We start from the raw sequence: 18,145 nt of genomic DNA on the forward strand, positions 1-18,145 counted from the left end.
AGCCTGACACTCAAAAACAGCAATAAGCAGTCAAACTTATGGAAGGCTTTCCACTGCTTAGCAACATGTATTGCAGCATTTTTAATAACTTTTGATCTATTTGAGGTAGAAACAACTGTTTTTTGTTAAAATCTCCAGATCTCGACAAAGATCATTATGTTTGGGGGAAAAAAAGTAAACCATATAAATGGCAGCTAGGCAATAGTAGAATAGAGGTTGTGTCCTCCTATAAGTATCTGGGCATGACATTTACCAGTCAGCTGAGTTGGACCTTACATAAAGAATTATTGGAGGCAAGGTCATTAGCTACGACAGGGGTACTTGTCTGCTTCAAAAAGACTTATGGCCGCCCCTCCTGGTCTTCCTTCTTAACTGCTTATAGCGCAATGGTCCCCACGCAAAGCCTCTATGGGGTCGAGCTGTTAGCCATCTGTACGGAGGGAAATTGGGATAGGTGCGAAAACAAATGTCTGAAAAAATTGTTGGCCCTTCACAAAGGTGCAATGTCCCGGGCAATAAGATTAGAAGCTAATTTGCACGCCTGGTCCTTCCTATCGTATAAATCAACTCTGCGCTTTTGGGATAAATTATTGTCCCCAAATACTCAAATGATATCAGCCTGTTGTGCCACTGAAATAGAAAGAAGTGAATTACAGTGGGAAAGGAAGGTAAAGAAAAGATTCTAAGACATTGCAGGAACCTTAAAACTAGAAATAAAAATAGTTGAAGCGCCGATCACTGAAGCAGATTTAAAATAAGCATGTAAAAGAGAATCTAGACTGGCGGACTTGGAATCTGTATGGAACAAAGCCTCAGCAAAGTACATGTTGGGTTCATGGGAAAATATGAATGTATTCCCGTATTTATCGGCATTACCAGATGCTCGCTACGTTCATTACTATTAAAGTTCTGGGCAGGATTAAATGTACGTTATGTAAGAGCTGAGAAATTTGAAGCCCTTTTAGATCAAGAGAATTACTGAACATGTGGACTGCCATTTCATAATCTCAATGTTCATGTTTTAATTGCTTGTCATTTTTATAGGCCATGCCGCTTGATTTTAAAACCTTTTTTTACAAAAATATAATATCAATTGTCGAAATGATGCACTAGACCTTCTCTTAAGGATGGAATTTTGTGCACTGGCTAAATTCCTTAAATTGTGTTTGGATTAGTGTCTTCTAGTGTAAATAGTAGGGGGGTTGGAGCTTTTAGTGTATTATGATGAATTGTTGTTTATATGGTATAATTATATAATATATGTTATTGTTTTTAAAGACTATGTTTTAAAGACGGTGCCTAAACATTAATATAGTATAAAAAAAAGTAACATCTCCAGATTATGCATTAGATGACGGATTTTGTGGCATATGCGCAAATCCAGAATTATGTGGAAAATTAAAGAACCGCAAAATCACACAATTCCAGTGGCCTTGCTTATATGGTTCAAGTCATCAGCCCATTCAGAAAAAAAGGAACGTATAAAGTCATGATATACAATGACCAGCAATATATAGTTATGTCTAAGCAGTCCAGTTATAAAATGCTCCCTATGTTCTTCAACCCTTAAAAACAAACATTTTATGCTGACGAAAGCATAGAGCCGACAACGTCGTCTTAACTACACCACTATTCCCAGACACTTCATGGACAATGCTTTCCAGGACTGCACCCTGCAAATAACAATTTAGGATCAGTCCATTTTGAGGTGGGAAGGTAACTGGGTAGTCTGCTTGAAGACAGCGGAACCTTCTCGAGCACTGCACAACATCTTCTAAAATGGAGGTAAGAGTACACGTCTACATTTCTATTGCCGTTGCACGTCACAACTGTACACATAGATTTCGAAAGTGAAAGGAACAGCACCCCTATACGAGGCAATTAGGAAGAAAAAAACGTAATAATCCACGTTTTAACAGGTTAAAAAGTCGAATACTTACCGTTCTGCTGAAACCTCGCTCAGTTGAGGCCTGTCCTATGGTAATTTTCCGAAGAAATCGGTCATTGGTATCCAACACTGCAGGCAGAATAGATAAACATCTTGGAGTCATGACAGCCATGTTTTATCAGGAGCCACGCCCTCCCTCCTCGAAGGTGGGCTCTTGATAAACTCAGACAACATAATATGATCATGCCCGGATTAGAGTAAGTTTAATACATACAACCCCAAGATTCTTGTTTTTCAGACTTTTTATCACTTCCAATTTGCTTTCAGCATTTGTATATCTTCTCAGAGGCCAATCTTTTTTCTAAGCAAAACCAGCAAACAGAATAGGAATAACTGTTCACTGAGGATTTCTGAGTTCATTACATCCTTTCTTTAAACCATGATTTTTTTTATTGAGTTTTCATTGTAAATAAATCAAATAAGAAACAACAATTGAATATACAGAGATCTGGCACATGCTGTGATTTTGTTTACAAACATCAGGTATTAACCCCTTAAGTGTTGCCGTCTTTGAACGTTCAGCACTGGGCGCTGAACGTTCGACGCTCCTATGAGGTTAATGCATTGACAGATCACCTTGTCGTATTAGATGCTAGCCTCTGGTCGCCCATACCCGCCTCCCTGGATTATAATAGTCCATGGAGCTCATACTATTACCAACACATGTTATTACATTTCCTTGGGCATCCACTACTTTGATATGCTGTCTATTCGGACGCCATGCACCAGCACATGCTGTGGCACCTGTCCATAAATAGTGGTTGTACATGTCAGCATGCTGGTATGGTGACTTCATCCCATACATCCAAAAGCATTAGCTTACCTTCCATGCTGGTCTTGATGCTAAATACCCTCTCCAAGCGAGGCTTTACTTTTCTCCATAATCCCTCAATAGTGGGCAGTTCCATCATGAGTGTAAGAAGTACCCTCTTGCGCCACATCCTCAGAGACATTGGTCAGAACTACTGTACTAGTAAGCATTTAATTGACATCATGAGTGGTACACTCTAACTGTTTAAACTAGATTAGGTGCAAACATGCCTTTATTGTGGTCGTTCTAGGTGCCCCCCCACCCCCCATTGCCGCCTCCGATTCTGTCATCTAGGCTACCCAGATCTCACTCGTGTATCTCTTAACTGACCCATACCATCAGAAGTATTATTAATTACGGTACTGTACATAAGTGATACTACTTAAGCCAGTATAGCTTTTGCAAGTAGCCTGTTTAGGGGGGACACCCCTGCACCTCAACCAATCTCTCCTTGTATTAACATAGGGCACGTCTGAACTGTAGATATCTAAACACATGGGACTTGGCTAATCAGAAATTATCTTTTAACTCCTTCTTTACACCTCAAACCTATTCTGATATTAACAATTCCTCATATGTCTTAATCTCGGAATCCTTCCACATGTTCTCCATCGTAGATATTCCTATTCTGTCCCATGACTGGAACCTCAACAGTGCTCCCACCTGTCTCAAGAGGCTTCTGTCCTGGAGCAGGGTTTCTTCTGTAATTTTAATTAGCCACCCAATCGAGTCTAATGCATTCCTCAAAGCCTGGACCACCATGCAAATGGATTGCATCCATTCCTTCGGGCCTTTTTTGCATAATTTAGCGCTGGGTTTCCAGTCTCCCATTTTGTGCCTATTAATAAGCTCTACAGGTTTTCTGAGGGGCAAAGGCCCAGTCTTTCAGCACCATAAAGTGGAATGCCCAATAATATTGCAGAATATCCTGGGGGTATTATGCTCTATTTGGAGCTTATTTAAGGATTTTCCTCCGGTTACTGTGTCCTGGAGAAATAGCAATACCGGCTCATCTATTTGTTATTAGCAGAAATCTGACAAAAGGGCCGTTTTGCAGAGCATATCTGAATCATGACAGGGATATCATTTTAAAGAGGGCAGCTCTTCCCAGTAGGGACAGTGGAAGTCATCGCGGGTGCTCCACATCCATCTTGAATTGATTTAGGATCGTTTTTAGATTGTGCTTATGTCTTTCATTGGTGTTCCTAGTGATAAATATGGCCAAGTACTTGAACCTCAATGGTGATACTTTCAATGGGCATGTCACCAAAGGTGCCAGTGCCCAAGCTGTGAGAAAGAAAGGACATCCACAGTTTATGCAGAACCCGGAGTACTCCCTATATAACTTGAACATTCTGAGGAACATCTTTATGGAGGCAACTGGGTTACCCAGAGAAAGCAATATGTCACCTGTATAGAGCTAAATTCGAGAGTACCACCCTTCCATCTACTGCAGGCCCCTCACCAGTGCAACTCCTCTCATTCAGTTTCCCAGAAGTCCCACCACAAGGGCAAAGGGCAGAGGTAATACGTGGACCTCCAGTCTAGCGCCCCAAGCCAATGCAAAAAGAAAAAACTGATAACCGGTCAATAACCCACATTCTTGCCTGGGTTTAGTGTACAGTAGGTTGTTACCCATTTTAGGGCTATACCCTACGTCTATGGGTTTAGACCCTCTAACCCTAAAACACAAAGACTGACTCCAATGTGCTATGCATGAGAAAGGCAGTCAGGTTTACTGCAGACCTGCACCGTGCCTCTTTTCATGGGGAAGATTTGCAATCTAGCAAAAGAAACAGTCAGCCTCTCAAGGAAGCAGCGGTACCCACAAAGCATTCCTTTCATGCATAGAATGTCACACTCAAGCATCTGAATTAATTGTGGCGCAATGGATGTTTAACACATTTATGGAAATATTCAGGGAACTATGCACTACGACCCAGGAACATATGTAGCAGATTGCCATGATAATGGTTACTATGAGGGTGAGCACGATGGACGGTTCTTTCATGGTTTATAGAACCAAATTCCCTACTTCCTACACATGCCCTCATCCCTCTCTATTCACTACTCTGAGAGCCGGTGAGTAATCAAACATTACCTACAGGGGGGTGCTACAGGGGGAAAGATGTGCACTCGGGGATATGAAAGCGCTCTTCGCTCAGAGATGTAGTGGTATCTAGGATGCATGCCATTCGTACTTCGAGTCTAGGTTTCGGGATAGGGATGCTAGGGGTGTGGGTGTAAGTGTCCGATGATCTACTAGCCCCAGCGGTTACTCCACCCCTGAGGTGACCACATACGGGTGTGTGTGTGTCACCTTTTTGTACCCAGAACCCTCTATTCTACCCCTTGTAAAAATGGTAGACGCCCTCCTCAGCTGTGCAGACCAGGTAGCCCACTCTAGAGGTGTGGCTAGCATTCTGGGGGGTGTTTACCTCCAGTATAGCTCTTTTTCCCACCTTCCCGGATGTAAATGTGCATAGGGGCAGAGGGGAAGGCTGTTTCCTTCTTTGGGAGGCAGCCTGGTTGCATATCACAGGCGGTGAATGCTTTGAAGCTCACCGCTTTGTTGTGCCACTTCAGTAACCGTCCTGTCAGGGAGGTAGGTGTGACCTTCTTCCGTCTAGGCAATTGCTTCTGACTTCTGGAAGAGTTCACATCTCCTGGCAGTAGTCAGATTCCTTTCTTGGTGGCAGGAGCTGTGGGCTGGCAGCCAAAGCACAGGAAAGCCTGGGGCAAACAGGTGGGCAACCTCTTAGGTAGCCACCTGGGTGCATGCCACATCCTCCTTGACACAAGATTCGTGTCAGGGGTGAGGAGGTACGTTGTTTGATACCAAACAGGATAAATGGTTATGTACATTTAAAGCTTTCTTTTCAGAACATTCAAAGCATTTTCTTGTTTTTATCGGACAGCAAAAATAAATCCGGCATATTGATAATCATATGTCATACATCTTTAACCATGCCTCTATTTTTAAACTTCAAAGAACAGCTTTAAATACAGATGTGTTTCTCTTTTCTAGTACAAAACCTCACCATCAATAATTCACAAGCAAATTCTAACCAAGTAAGGACAACATGACTATCAACAAACATCTTATCTCAAGACCAGAAGGTAACTATCTAGACAACTGTTACAAAGGACAACTTACTTACCTTCGGTAAAGCCTTATCTGGTAGAGACATGATCTAACCGCAGATTCCTTACCTTTGAAATTCCCGGCGTCAGGCTGGATCTGGAAAATTTCTGATGGCAGTATCCCTGCAAGCCTGTAGATGGCGTTGTTCTACTACCCGACGTCGTCGGCATCGTGTCCGTCGCGCCGTCAATATAACCGCCACTCTGGCACGCGGTCAGCCCCGAAACTGGTCCCAGGATGCTTGTTTCCGGGCTGGACTGTTCCCATGGGGGAACAGGGTCAAGACTGATTTGCATATGGCTGAACCTAAACATGAATGGCATGGGGAGCAAAAAAACAATTGATTTAGGCCCAGATTTCTGTACTGGGATGTATGTTTGACATTGATCAGCATTCTGTCCATCAATTGTTATTTTTGCATTTTTCACACCGAGTGGGAAGGGTATGCCTAGACTTGGGTACAGTGCAATCCGTGCCACTGGAGTCAAGTTAGCCAGGCTGATGAGGGGTGATGCCCCGAAACCGGTCCCAAGACGCTGGCAGTTCGGGCTGGACTGTTTCCATGGGGAACAGGGAAAAGACTGATTTGCATATGGCTGGGTCTACACTGGAATGGCATGGGGAGCAAAAAAACCCGATGGATTTAGGCCCAGATCTTTGTACTGGGGTGAATGTTTGACATTGATCAGAATTCTGTCCATCAATTATTTTTGCATTTGTCAGTACTTTTTATGACTTTCCATGCCAGAAGCGCAGAGCCATGAGGTGACTGACCATGGTGGGTTAAAAGAACAACTAGGGCCCTAAAGGGGAACAACCCCGACACTAAAAACAATTCCGGGGAGGATTGGTGGGTCCATAAGGAATCTACGTCTAGATCATGTCTCTACCTGATAAGGCGTTACCGAAGGTAAGTAACTTGTCCATCTGATGGAGACATCTAGCCGCAGAGTCCTTACCTTTAAATAGATACCCAAGGAATACCTTCCCCAGAGGTGGGTCTGCGGAAAAGCTTTAAACCAGGAAATCCTGCAGGACAGAATGGCCAAACAGGCCCTACCTACAAACCTTAGAATCCAGGCAATAGTGTCTGGCGAATGTGCGCTGAGATGACCAAGCAGCCGCTTGGCAGATATTGGTAATTGGAACACTAGGCTGGAGAGCCGTGGCGGCTGCCTTCACCCTAGTAGAATGGGCCTAAGGCCTTCAGGAGGTTGTTTCTTCGCTAAGGCGTAATATAGTTTGATACTGAGGATAACCCAGCGTGATAGGGCTCTCTTTTGGACAGCATGTCCTTTCTTTGCTACCACATACCCTATAAAGAGTGGGTCATCTACTCGGAAATATTTTGAGCGATCAAGGTAGAACGAGAATGCTATTTTTGGGTCCAGATGGCTGAAACACGCCTCTTCTTGGATCCAGACGGTGGAGACGAGCCTCTTCCTTAGAAGGGTGTGTTGGTGCATAGAAAGTAGGCAGAGAAACAGACGGTCCCAGATGGAAGGGCGTTACCACCGTAAGCAGAAAGGATGCCCTAGTCTGGAGTACCACTATGCCCGGAAAGACGGTCAGGTAAGGAGGCTGCAATGACCATGCCTGCAATTCGCTCAACCTCCTGGCAGAGGGAACTGCCAACAAAAATGCTGTTTTTATAGTGAGCAGCCATAGAGGGCAGTTGTGCAGCGGCTCAAACGGTGTACACATCAAAAAGGTAAGAATGAAGTTAAGGTCCCACAGTGGCATAATAAGAGGGGAAGGGGGAAACAAACGATTTAAAAAGGGGAGGCTGATCTGGCAGCCGAAGAAAGGCAGATAGGGTTGAAAGATAGCCCTTCAGAGTGCCTAGAGCAGAGCTTTGCTGGGCCAAGGAAAGCACAAACATGAGAACATCTGACAGAGAGGCATATAAGGGGCCAATAGACTGTTCTGTACAATATTTACAAAATTTGTTCCATTGGCAGACATATATCGACTTCATGGAGGGATGCTTGGCTTATAGGATAACTTCACAGACCTCGGCAGGAAGGGCAAAGCTGTCACTGCTCAATCTACATGCAAGGAGGCAGAGAGTGGACAGATTTGGGTGGAGAAACCACCCCTGGTGCGGCAACAGAAGATCCTCCCAAAGGGGCAGCCTGATTGGAGGATTGATGCTTTTTGCCAGAAGCTCGGGGCTTTACATGCCCAGTCTGGAGCCACAAGAAGGACTTGTGGCAGGTACTTCCTGATCTTCTTGAGCACTATGGCCAGGAGTGGTATTGGGGGAAAGGCGTACAGGAGACCTGAGCTCCACTTGTGGCGAAATGCGTAGCTGAGAAAGAGCCGCCTTGGAAACTCCAAGGTGCAAAAACGTGTGACATTTTGCATTCTCTTTGGAGGTGAACAGACCTACCAAGGCTCTCCCCACGCTGAGTCCTTGCACCACCTCCGATGGAGATGCCACTCATGATCCGCAAGACACAGTTGGCTGAGTTTGTCCGCTCTGGCGTTCTAAGAACCGGCCAGATGCTGAACCACCAGTGAAATACTATGTTGTTCCAGCCAGGTTCAGGGACGCATGGCCTCTTGACAGAGGGTCCACGACCCCACAATACCCTGTTTGTTGCAGTCACATGGCAATAGTGTTGTCCATGAACCCTGAACTAGCCTTCCCTTGATGGATGGTAAAAAGGCTTTCAGTACCAATCGGATCACCCGAAGCTCAGGTTGAAAGGAGCCTGGCTTCCGCCGAGACCAGAGTCCTCTGATTTCCACCTTCCTTTGAAAGCTGCCCCATCCCAAAATAGACACATCCGTCACTACTGTAAGATCAGGGTGGGGAAGGGAGAGGGGTCACCCTCTGGCCCAATCGTGGTTTGTTAGCCACCACTGCAGGTCTTTTGCAGTGCTCTCCGATATCTGGACCAGGTCGGTGAGATTTCCCAGATGTTGGGCCCATTGGAACTTCAGGTCCAACTGCAGGGCCCGCATGTGCCATCTGGGATGGTCCACAAGCAGGATGCAGGAGGCCATGAGGCCCAAAATCCTCAGAGTCGGTCTCAACAAAATCCAAGCTAGAGGTTGAAACATTAGTATCACGGCCTGACTATCCTGAACTCACAAGCATAAGCCCAAAACTGCACAGTGTCTGGAATTGCTCAGATGAAAGGGAGCGTCTGAGAGAGAGTCAAGTGTGACTTCGGCACGTTGATAGTGAACCCTAGAGAGTGCAGGAGGTTCGCCGTAGTCTGGAGGTGGGAGACAAATGCTTGGGATGAGCCCGCCTTCAGCAACCAGCCATCAAGACAGGAGAAGACTGGAACCCATGATCTTCGCAGATGGGCTACGACCACCGCCATCACCTGTGTAAACACCTGAGGGGCACTGGTGAGGCCAAAGGGGAGCACGGCAAACTGAAAGTGCTTGTGGCTCTCCATAAACTGCAGGTAGCGACAAAGGGCATGCAGGACGGGAATATGGAAATAGGTGTCCTGCAAGTTCAAAGCTACCATCCAGTCTCCCGGGTCCAGGGCAGACAGGACCTGGGCAAGGGTGAGCATCCTGAACCTCTCCTTGTTGAGGAAGTAGTTGAGTGCTCAAAAGTCGGAGACAGGACAAAGTCTTCCGTTATTTTTGGAACCAGAAAATAGCGAGAATAAGACCCACAGTCTATTTCTGGCCCGGGAACCCTCTCTATAGCTCCCTTGGCCAAGAGTGTCTTGACTTCCTATCGGAGTAGGGCAAGGTGATCCTACGTCAGTCGATCGTAAGCTGGAGGCATGAATAGAGGGGTAGCCTCGACGGGTAGGGAGTAGCCCCTTCGGACTATCTGAAACCCCCACCTGTCCGAGGTGATGTCCCGCTAGTGGTGGAAGTGACGGGTTATCTTGCCATCAAATGGACGTGTATGATCCAGGGGAATCGGACTAGGAAGGGTTTGTGGTGGAGGAGGGGATTGTGGCCTGGCTTGACTTGGCTGCCTGAACCTCGGGGTCAGGGTGAACAGAGTCCACGGACCGCAGAGGTTGCTGAACTTGTGGGATTCTCTGGCTGGAGTAGGGTTGGTGCGGTTGGAAGCCCCTTCCTTATTCAAAAGCAGACACAGGTCGGGATGTTTTGGTGAGGCCTAAGGATTTGACCTGAGCCTGTGAGTCCTTAAAACACTATAGCGCAGCATCTGCTTTGTCTCCAAAGAGACAGAAGCCATCAAAGGGCATATCCATAAGATTAGCCTGGACATTTTTTCTATAACAAAGTTTTAAAAATCTATTCCACCTTCCCATCTGTAGCCACTCCCCCGGAAGCGTGCAAACCGTCTCCCCTCAGACCACCTCCCCGTCCAGGCCAACCGTCGCTCGAGCACTTTCTCCCTCTTGACCTCGACACCTTAAGCAAAGTGGCCCGTACGGTCAAATCAGGATCTCCCCGTGACCCCGCCCCTCCAAACATCCTGATGCAGGCAAGCGAAGCCACCCTGCCTGTAATCTTGGACCTCTTGAACTCGTCCATCTCTGCATGCTCTGTCCCCACAGCTTGGAAACAGGCCATGGTACGGGCATTGCTAAAGAAACCTAGCCTAGACCCAAACGACCTGTCAAATTACCGTCCCATCTCACTCCTTCCCTGGACGAGCAAGGTGCTAGAGAAGCACATAAATGCACAGCTGGTACAGTTCCTGGAGGATCACTCGCTGTTGCACACATCCCAGACGGGTTTTAGACCACAACATGGGACTGAAACCGCCTTATTAGCAGTCACCGAAGACACGAGAAGGATTCTGGACCAAGGAGGATCAGTGGCAGTGATCCTCCTTGATCTAAGTGCCGCATTCGATACGGTCAGCTACGCCACCTTGCTAGACCGTCTCCATAACATCGGAGTTTCGGGTGACGCTTTAAGGTGGTTTGGATCCTTCCTGTCTGGGAGGTCGTTCCAGATCTTCGACGGTGCAACAGTATCCTCCAGCAAACCCCTGAGCTGCGGAGTTCCACAGGGCTCCTCCCTGAGCCCTGTGCTGTTTAACGTCTACATGAGGCCGCTGGCAAGTGTCGTCGAACCATATGGCATTAAAATCGTGTCATACGCCGACGACACTCAGCTGGTGGTCTCGCTGGCCACCGAGAACAGCAAGCGCTCCCCAGCCGATCTGTTACACTGCCTAGAGGACATAAAGGGATGGATGACCAACTCCTCCCTTAAATTAAATGGAGACAAAACGGAGCTCATGCTCCTAGGCCCACCCTCGCCAGTACCATTCACCTCTCTGTGGCCCAATGCACTGGGTCCCCCTCCTACCCCAAAGGAGAGCGTGAAGAGCCTGGGAGTGTGGTTGGATAACAAACTCTCCTTTTCCATCCAGGCTACAAAACTATCTGCCACATGCTTCGGCCTGCTAAGAACCTTGAGGAAGGTTCTTCCGCTGCTGCCGCTAGAAGCCAAAAAAGTTGCGGTCCAAGGGCTAATTCAGTCTCGCCTTGATTCGAACAACGCCCTGTACATGGGGGCACCTGAGTTTACACTTCGAAAACTACAGGTTGTCCAAAACTGTGCAGCGCGTGCCCTGCTACAAATTCCGCGCACTCAGTCTGCTAAACCTGCCCTAAAAACTCTCCACTGGTTGCCAGTGAGGCAGAGGATAGCTTTCAAGGCACTATGCCTAGCGCACCGCTCCTTCTGGAACACAAGCCCAGCGATCAACAGAAACCTTGTCACCCCCTACCATCCCAACAGGAACCTACGATCAAAGGAGGCCTTCCTTGCCGTCACTCCGAGAATAAAGCGAGCCAGAGCAGGGGGAAGAATGTTCTCGCTGAATACCGCCAGACTCTGGAACGACCTTCCCCTTTCTCTTCGGTCCAACTCAAATCTCCTTTCATTCCGTAAGGACTTAAAAACATGGTTGTTTGACAAACCCACTGTACCATAAGCACCTCTTCCGTCACGTTCTGGTCAGCTCAGCGCTTGGACGCCCACGGGCAGCAATCGCGCTCTACAAATACCATTACAATTACAATTACAATTACATCACCTGAAACTCCAGACGTCCTCAACCAGGAGTGACGCCGTATGGCCACGGTCGGGAAAATCGATCCACCTAGCGAATCTGTTGTGTCTAAGCCACAGCCGATGGTGAATTTCGCTGCACCTCTCCCATCTGAAATAACTTGGGAGAGTGGAATCCGGTCTCCCTCCGAGACTCTGGGCAGCACCTCCGGAACCGTATCCCATATCGAATGGGAATAACGGCCAATAAGGAATGCAGTGTACATCAATCGCAATACTAGACTGGTGGAAGAGACATTTTCTTCCAGAAGTTTTCCAGTCTTTTGGAATCCCTGTCCAATGGTGCAGAAGGGAATGTGTTACGAGAAGTGGAAGCTCAGACCACCAAGCTTTGTGGGGTGGGAGGTGAGGAAAGCTGGGTTGCCGGGTGCAGGGCGAGGTCAGTGGGCAATCCTTCTGTTCACAGGAGCCCCTGTGCTAGTCTTGAGGCCTCGTTGAAAGGCAGCAAGGGTACTAAGGTGGAGACACCAGGCTGCAGGACCTTTATCAGGACGTTAGTCTTTACTGCCACCGTAGGAAGTTGCAGGTCCAGGACCTCTGCAGCCCTGCGCACCACCATTGCAAATGACGCCCCTCCTCTATAACCAGGTTAGGGGGATACAGCATGCCAATATGGGGAGGTGTCCAGACCGCCGGCATCACCAAGTTTGTCATACCAATCCAGATCTTGAGGTTGCCGGATTTCTAAGGGATACTGCTGCCCCTCCCAATACTCATCATCCATTCCTAACCCTTCAGAATAGGGCAGGTTGAACGGCGTGGAGCTGTACGGCTCAGTCGGCGCAAGTCTCTGTGGACACCCGACCGACTCTGTGTCGTCTGGAATGATGATTGGGAGGTTGCGCCGGCAATGCTAAGGAGCTCGGTGTCAGATGTGGTGCCGGAGAAGGTCACAGAGGGAACGACCAGTGCTGGTCCGTATCCAGAAATGGGTCCTGTAGGAGGCCGTGGCTGGAGCTGAAGGCACAGAACCCACAGGGCTTCATCTGAACCTGCATGGCCAGAGGGTGAGTCGGCAGGGTCAGGTCGCCCAAATATGGCGCACAAAGCATCATAAAATTGTTTTCGTTGGACGGGGGTTGTCTCGGAAAGGGAGGGAAACGAGGAGCCGACCCAGGCACCCGCTCTGCAGTGCGAGGCCTCAAACGCAGAGGTTCCCCCATTTTGTTGCATAACGGACAGGGCGAAGTCGAAGCACTTAAAACATCTACCGGTTTCAGCATGACGCCTGGAAGTTCAAAGGTAAGGAATCTGCAGCTAGATGTCTCTATAAGATACAAAATGTTAACCAATCTTTAATACCCCAACAGGAAAATAATGAAAAAAAAACTCAACAGAATTCAATAAAGTAACATTTATTACTTATTTTTTTAAACAGGTTTAGTAAATTAACCAATTTTTTCTTTCTTTCAATAGGATTAAACAAAACATGCTAAACAATTGAAAAACATTTTGCACATGAATATTATTAATTTTTTTAGAGTAACAAAAAACTGAAAATTCACATCAAGCTGCATATATAATGTAGAAAAGACGTAACAAACTTCTAACATTCAGTGGGTAAATTTATTGCAAGGAAAGGCTAACTGCGCCCAGTTGTTACTGGATGTGTGTTGACTATTTCTGAGCCTATTCCATAGGCAGAACAGTTACTCTTATAGACATAATCGAAAAGCCTAATTAGCATAACCACTGTGCAACAGAGATAGAAGTTACAAAACATGTTCAATATATAAAGTCCTTTGGTGCTCACGCCAACAAAACCTGTAGCTAAGTATTAAGGGAGGTAGCTCAAGACATCTCCAATCATAAAGCAAGTAATATGCCCACTGTTGCAAATTGGAGATGAATGGGACAACGAAAAAACAGGCAAGTTATCCACTACTAAGAACACATCAAACCTCTTCTGATATTAACTTTGCCCTTGCACTAACAATATCCTCGAATGATTACCAATTTATAATATTTGATGATAAACACCCTCAGAAACTTATACTAATATTTGCAACCCTACAAAACCCGTAACCCTAGAAAAAAGTGATATTTGGATGAAGGATGTCAAATTTAAGTCCACACCCTATCCATTCATACAAATTTACACTAATCATGCTAACAAACAACACTGCTGTACCTCTGATTTATGGTCTTCTACCAGTTAACCCCTTTAGTGCTGCCGTCGGCCAACGGTCGTCGCGAGCACTACCTTGCCAGTGCTGCGCACGTCCGTTGGCCGACGCGGCCGCACCCGTTTCTTCGAACGTTCAGCACTAGCGCAGAACGTTTGAAGCAACAAACGGGTTAAGCAACCCTCAGCATGTACATTAGTAAAACTAACAACAATGATAATTCTTTGAATTGCAAATGATAAATATTGAGATATATCCAAACATCAAATTTCAAGGATATTTTTTCAATTTTTCCCAGGCATACTGGAAATAAATACAAATACATCCTTAGGGGAGGATTGCTTGTCAAGCGGAAGCTAAGAAAATGAACAGCTTTGTGTGTTGTATCTCCCAAATGTGTAGATACATTCTATACATCAATCATACAATACGATTTCTTTGCACAAAATGATGTAAACTTGGCTCCACTTTTAAATTACTATGAAGAATTATGGATTGGCTGTCTAAGCATGTTGGGTCACAGAAGAATACCATGTTTGAGTGGTGAAACTGTTACTCGACCTGCTTAGAGGGACGTGCACAAATAAACAATTCTATTGTGGGCCAACATTCTATTAACAGTTCTATAGGAGAAGCACACCCTAACCTGTATCATTTCCTGGAAAATATGAAAAGGAACATAGGTTTCAGGAAATGAGACAGGCACAATCATTGGCAGGCAGTCTGAATCCAAGTATTCCAGAAAAAGCAAACAAATTTCACAGAGATTATTGGCAAAATCCAACCATTTTGACTGTTGGGGGTTTCAGACTACTTTGACAATTTTGCATGAATCTTACATTAGTAAAACATTAAAATTCTCTACAACACACATTTGGCTTTTTTTCAAAACATAGTTTATATTTAAATTGTTCTCCTTGTTGAGGTCTACCTTCTTCAACTCTAGGCGATAAACATCTATCCACTCACCAAGAGTCACAGGTAATACCACAATCCCGAAAAATTGTGTGCCTTTTAAATTAAAAAAAGCCCTCCCTACATCGACTAAAATCAATGTATTTTAAGGTGTTTCTTCTTTCCAATTGCATTTTTTAATTGTACCATTATAAAAAAACTTAAAACCCACAATATTTTTTTTTTTAAATGCAAGAGTAAAAAAATCCACAATGCAATCTTCTTCCTTCAGACACTTTTCTTATCTGAGTGGCACCCAAATAAACACCTGAAAAAATATATACATATATATTTTTAAAGTACTCCTGTAAAACAGGAGTAATGTAATCAAGCGACTCGGTCTTCTTTCTTTCTGATTCCTGAAACCGGTCTTCTTCAAAATGTAAAACCTACTATAACCCCCTCTCGCCCCCCAAAAAAATAGGTTGGCTTTTTTTGTATTTTAAAGAATTGTTTTTTTTCCAAAGGTAAGTTCTAAGCCTTTTTTAAAAAAAAGAATATAAGAATAACAACCGTTCCAGTGTGTACATTAGAAAGCAATTTGTACGGGGATGACAAACCGGTTAAAAATTACAATTCATAATATTTATTTAAATATTTATTTAACAACTAACTACCTCCTTACCTCTCTCTTTGCATTACTGAACCATTATGTTATTTTAAGTTAATTAGACTGGGCTTAACTGACCACAGCTCCTCTTTCCTTCCGATCTTTACTGCAACGCTCCACTGACTGTAGAAACTGACGCACAATCAAGCCAAAAAGTATACATTTAAAAAAAGGACTATTTCTTGCATAGAAATGAGTAGGAAACCATGGGAAATCTACAAAAAAAATGTAATTTTGCCATTACTAAAATGTTTATATATTTTAAAACCATTTTATAATAAATAATAATTATTGAAATATATTTAATTTATTTCATCAATAAAATGATATTTTAAAGCATTTATGTTTTGGAATGTATTAAATAATCAGTTTTAAAATTATTTAATTTAGAACATCGAAATTAATTTTATTTTTATAAAATAATTTTTGCCTTTTAAATTATTTTACGTTTTCAAATACATTTCATCTTTAATTTAAATCATTTTAAATGAACTCACAAATACACACGTATTTTGAAATTGAAACACTCCACTACCCAGTATCCCTAAATCCATTCAATCCTGCTATAACAAAATATGAGGTATATTTTAAATAAAGGGGCATTCCAACTATTTATAATTATCAAATAAATTGCACAAGTATTTAAAAAAACCTCAGTATTACAACACTCTCCCAACCATTACCCCATGATCCCTAATACCCTCCCCTAAATAATTAATTTGTATATTTTAAAATAATAGGCATTATAATTCCAATTATTTAACTTTAATTTACAAATGAATATACAAGCCTTTTGAATAAATACACGTTCCCACCCAATAGCCCTAGCTACCTTACATTGTGCCCCTAAAAATATGTATTTTAAATAAATATACCTGTTACTTTTAATCATTTAAAATTATTAAATTAACTAATACACAACAATTTGGTAAAAACCTGAGTATTTATACACTTAATTATCCATTACCCCCGAGTTCCATCACATCTCACTCCCAAACGATTTTGTATATTCTAACTAAATATGCATTATAATTTCAATTATTTATATTTAATTTAACAAGGAACACAAGTATTTTGAATAAATACCCGAGCATTAAAACACTTTCCAACTCATTACCCCATGATCACTTACATATCACCCCTTAAAAAAGTACTATATTTATCATTTTTATTATTTTAATGTATTCTATAAACACATGTATTTTGGAAAAAAAATACCTCAGTATTAATATACTCCTCCACCTGTTACCCCTAGATCACTTACATCCTGCCCCTAAAAAAAATGGTTATTTTGAATTAATATACACTATAATTGTAATTATTTAAATGAATCTATAAATTAATACACTATGGTACTCCTAGATCACTTATATCCTGCCCCTTAAAAAATGTTGTTTCTGTTAAATTAACATACCCTATAAATAATGTCATTTATTGTATACATGTATACATAACTATAAAAAAATACCGAGTATTAATATACTTCCCTTCCCATTACACCTAGCTCTCTCATATCATGCACCTAAAAATAATTTTGCATATTTTAAATTAATATGCACTATAATTTAATATAATTCAATATACAAGAATTAACCCCTCCAATGCTCATGACGAGCTCAGCTCGACATGAGCCACGGTTCTCGTGTGCTCATGACGAGCTGAGCTCGTCATGACCTTTAGAACGCTCGCACGCTGGACAAATTCCCCTGCTGTGCGAACGTTCTAAAGAAACGGGTGTGGTCATGATGAGCTCAGCTCGTCATGAGCACACGAGCACTGTGCTGCATGACGAGCTGAGCTCGTCATGAGCAAGGGGCACTGTGCGCAGCCCCCCTCCCCCCAGCACAGCGGGGGAATGTGCCCATCAGGGAAGGGGTTAAAAAATATCATTTAAAATATTTAAATGTATTGTAATGAATATACAAGTATTTTTAAAAATACCTGAGTATTAATGTACTTTCTCACTTATTATCCCAGATCCCTTAAATCCTACCCCTAAAATAATAAAATAAATATAAATTTGTATATACACAAAAATAACAATGTATCCAAATTGTGCCTTTTCGTACTGGTATAATTGGTAAAGGCATGCGTGTTAAAGGATTGCATAGCAAAGGACTGTGTGCAGTAAAGGCACTTAGTGTAATGACTGCATGTGGTAAAGACGGTTTCCTTATAGAAATTAGTGTGCTGGCTGTATTTTTTTTTTTTATATCGGTGGGCTGTGAACTGTAGATTGAAATTGAAGTTCCAATTATCTTTCTGGGTTCACTTCAAGTGTAGTGTAATGATGTAAATATCTTGGAAATAACGAGGGGGCTGATTATGATTCGGTCGAAAATGTGACCGGCCGGCTGGGAGTCGGCGGTCACGCCGGCCAAATTACAATCCGACCGCCTTGGAGCCGGATGTAAACATGCCTCTTAGCATGGACGCTTGTGCTTCAGCCCGAAAAAGGCTGCAGCACAAGCCTCACTGCTAAGAGGCAGGTTTGCAAACATCCCTGCAC

The 18,145-nt window shown here is 43.8% G+C and overlaps 1 protein-coding gene across 4 annotated transcripts in view; it reads right to left on the reverse strand.

Annotated features, from left to right (window-relative positions):
- Positions 1 to 18,145, reverse strand: part of MTHFD1 (methylenetetrahydrofolate dehydrogenase, cyclohydrolase and formyltetrahydrofolate synthetase 1) — a 347,252-nt gene that overhangs the window by 68,931 nt on the left and 260,176 nt on the right. For all 4 annotated transcript variants that reach the window (XR_015299949.1, XR_015299948.1, XM_086937931.1 and 1 more), the window contains exon 17: positions 1,941 to 2,017. Coding sequence is in view for 2 of the 4 variants with exons in the window: in XM_086937931.1 (XP_086794057.1) it covers positions 1,941 to 2,017 (77 nt within the window). In the remaining 2 variants the exon portion in view is untranslated. The remainder of the gene's footprint in view (positions 1 to 1,940; positions 2,018 to 18,145) is intronic.

The sequence above is a fragment of the Lissotriton vulgaris genome, chromosome 9, assembly GCF_964263255.1.
Source record: "Lissotriton vulgaris chromosome 9, aLisVul1.2, whole genome shotgun sequence".
NCBI classification, from domain to species: Eukaryota; Metazoa; Chordata; class Amphibia; order Caudata; family Salamandridae; genus Lissotriton; species Lissotriton vulgaris.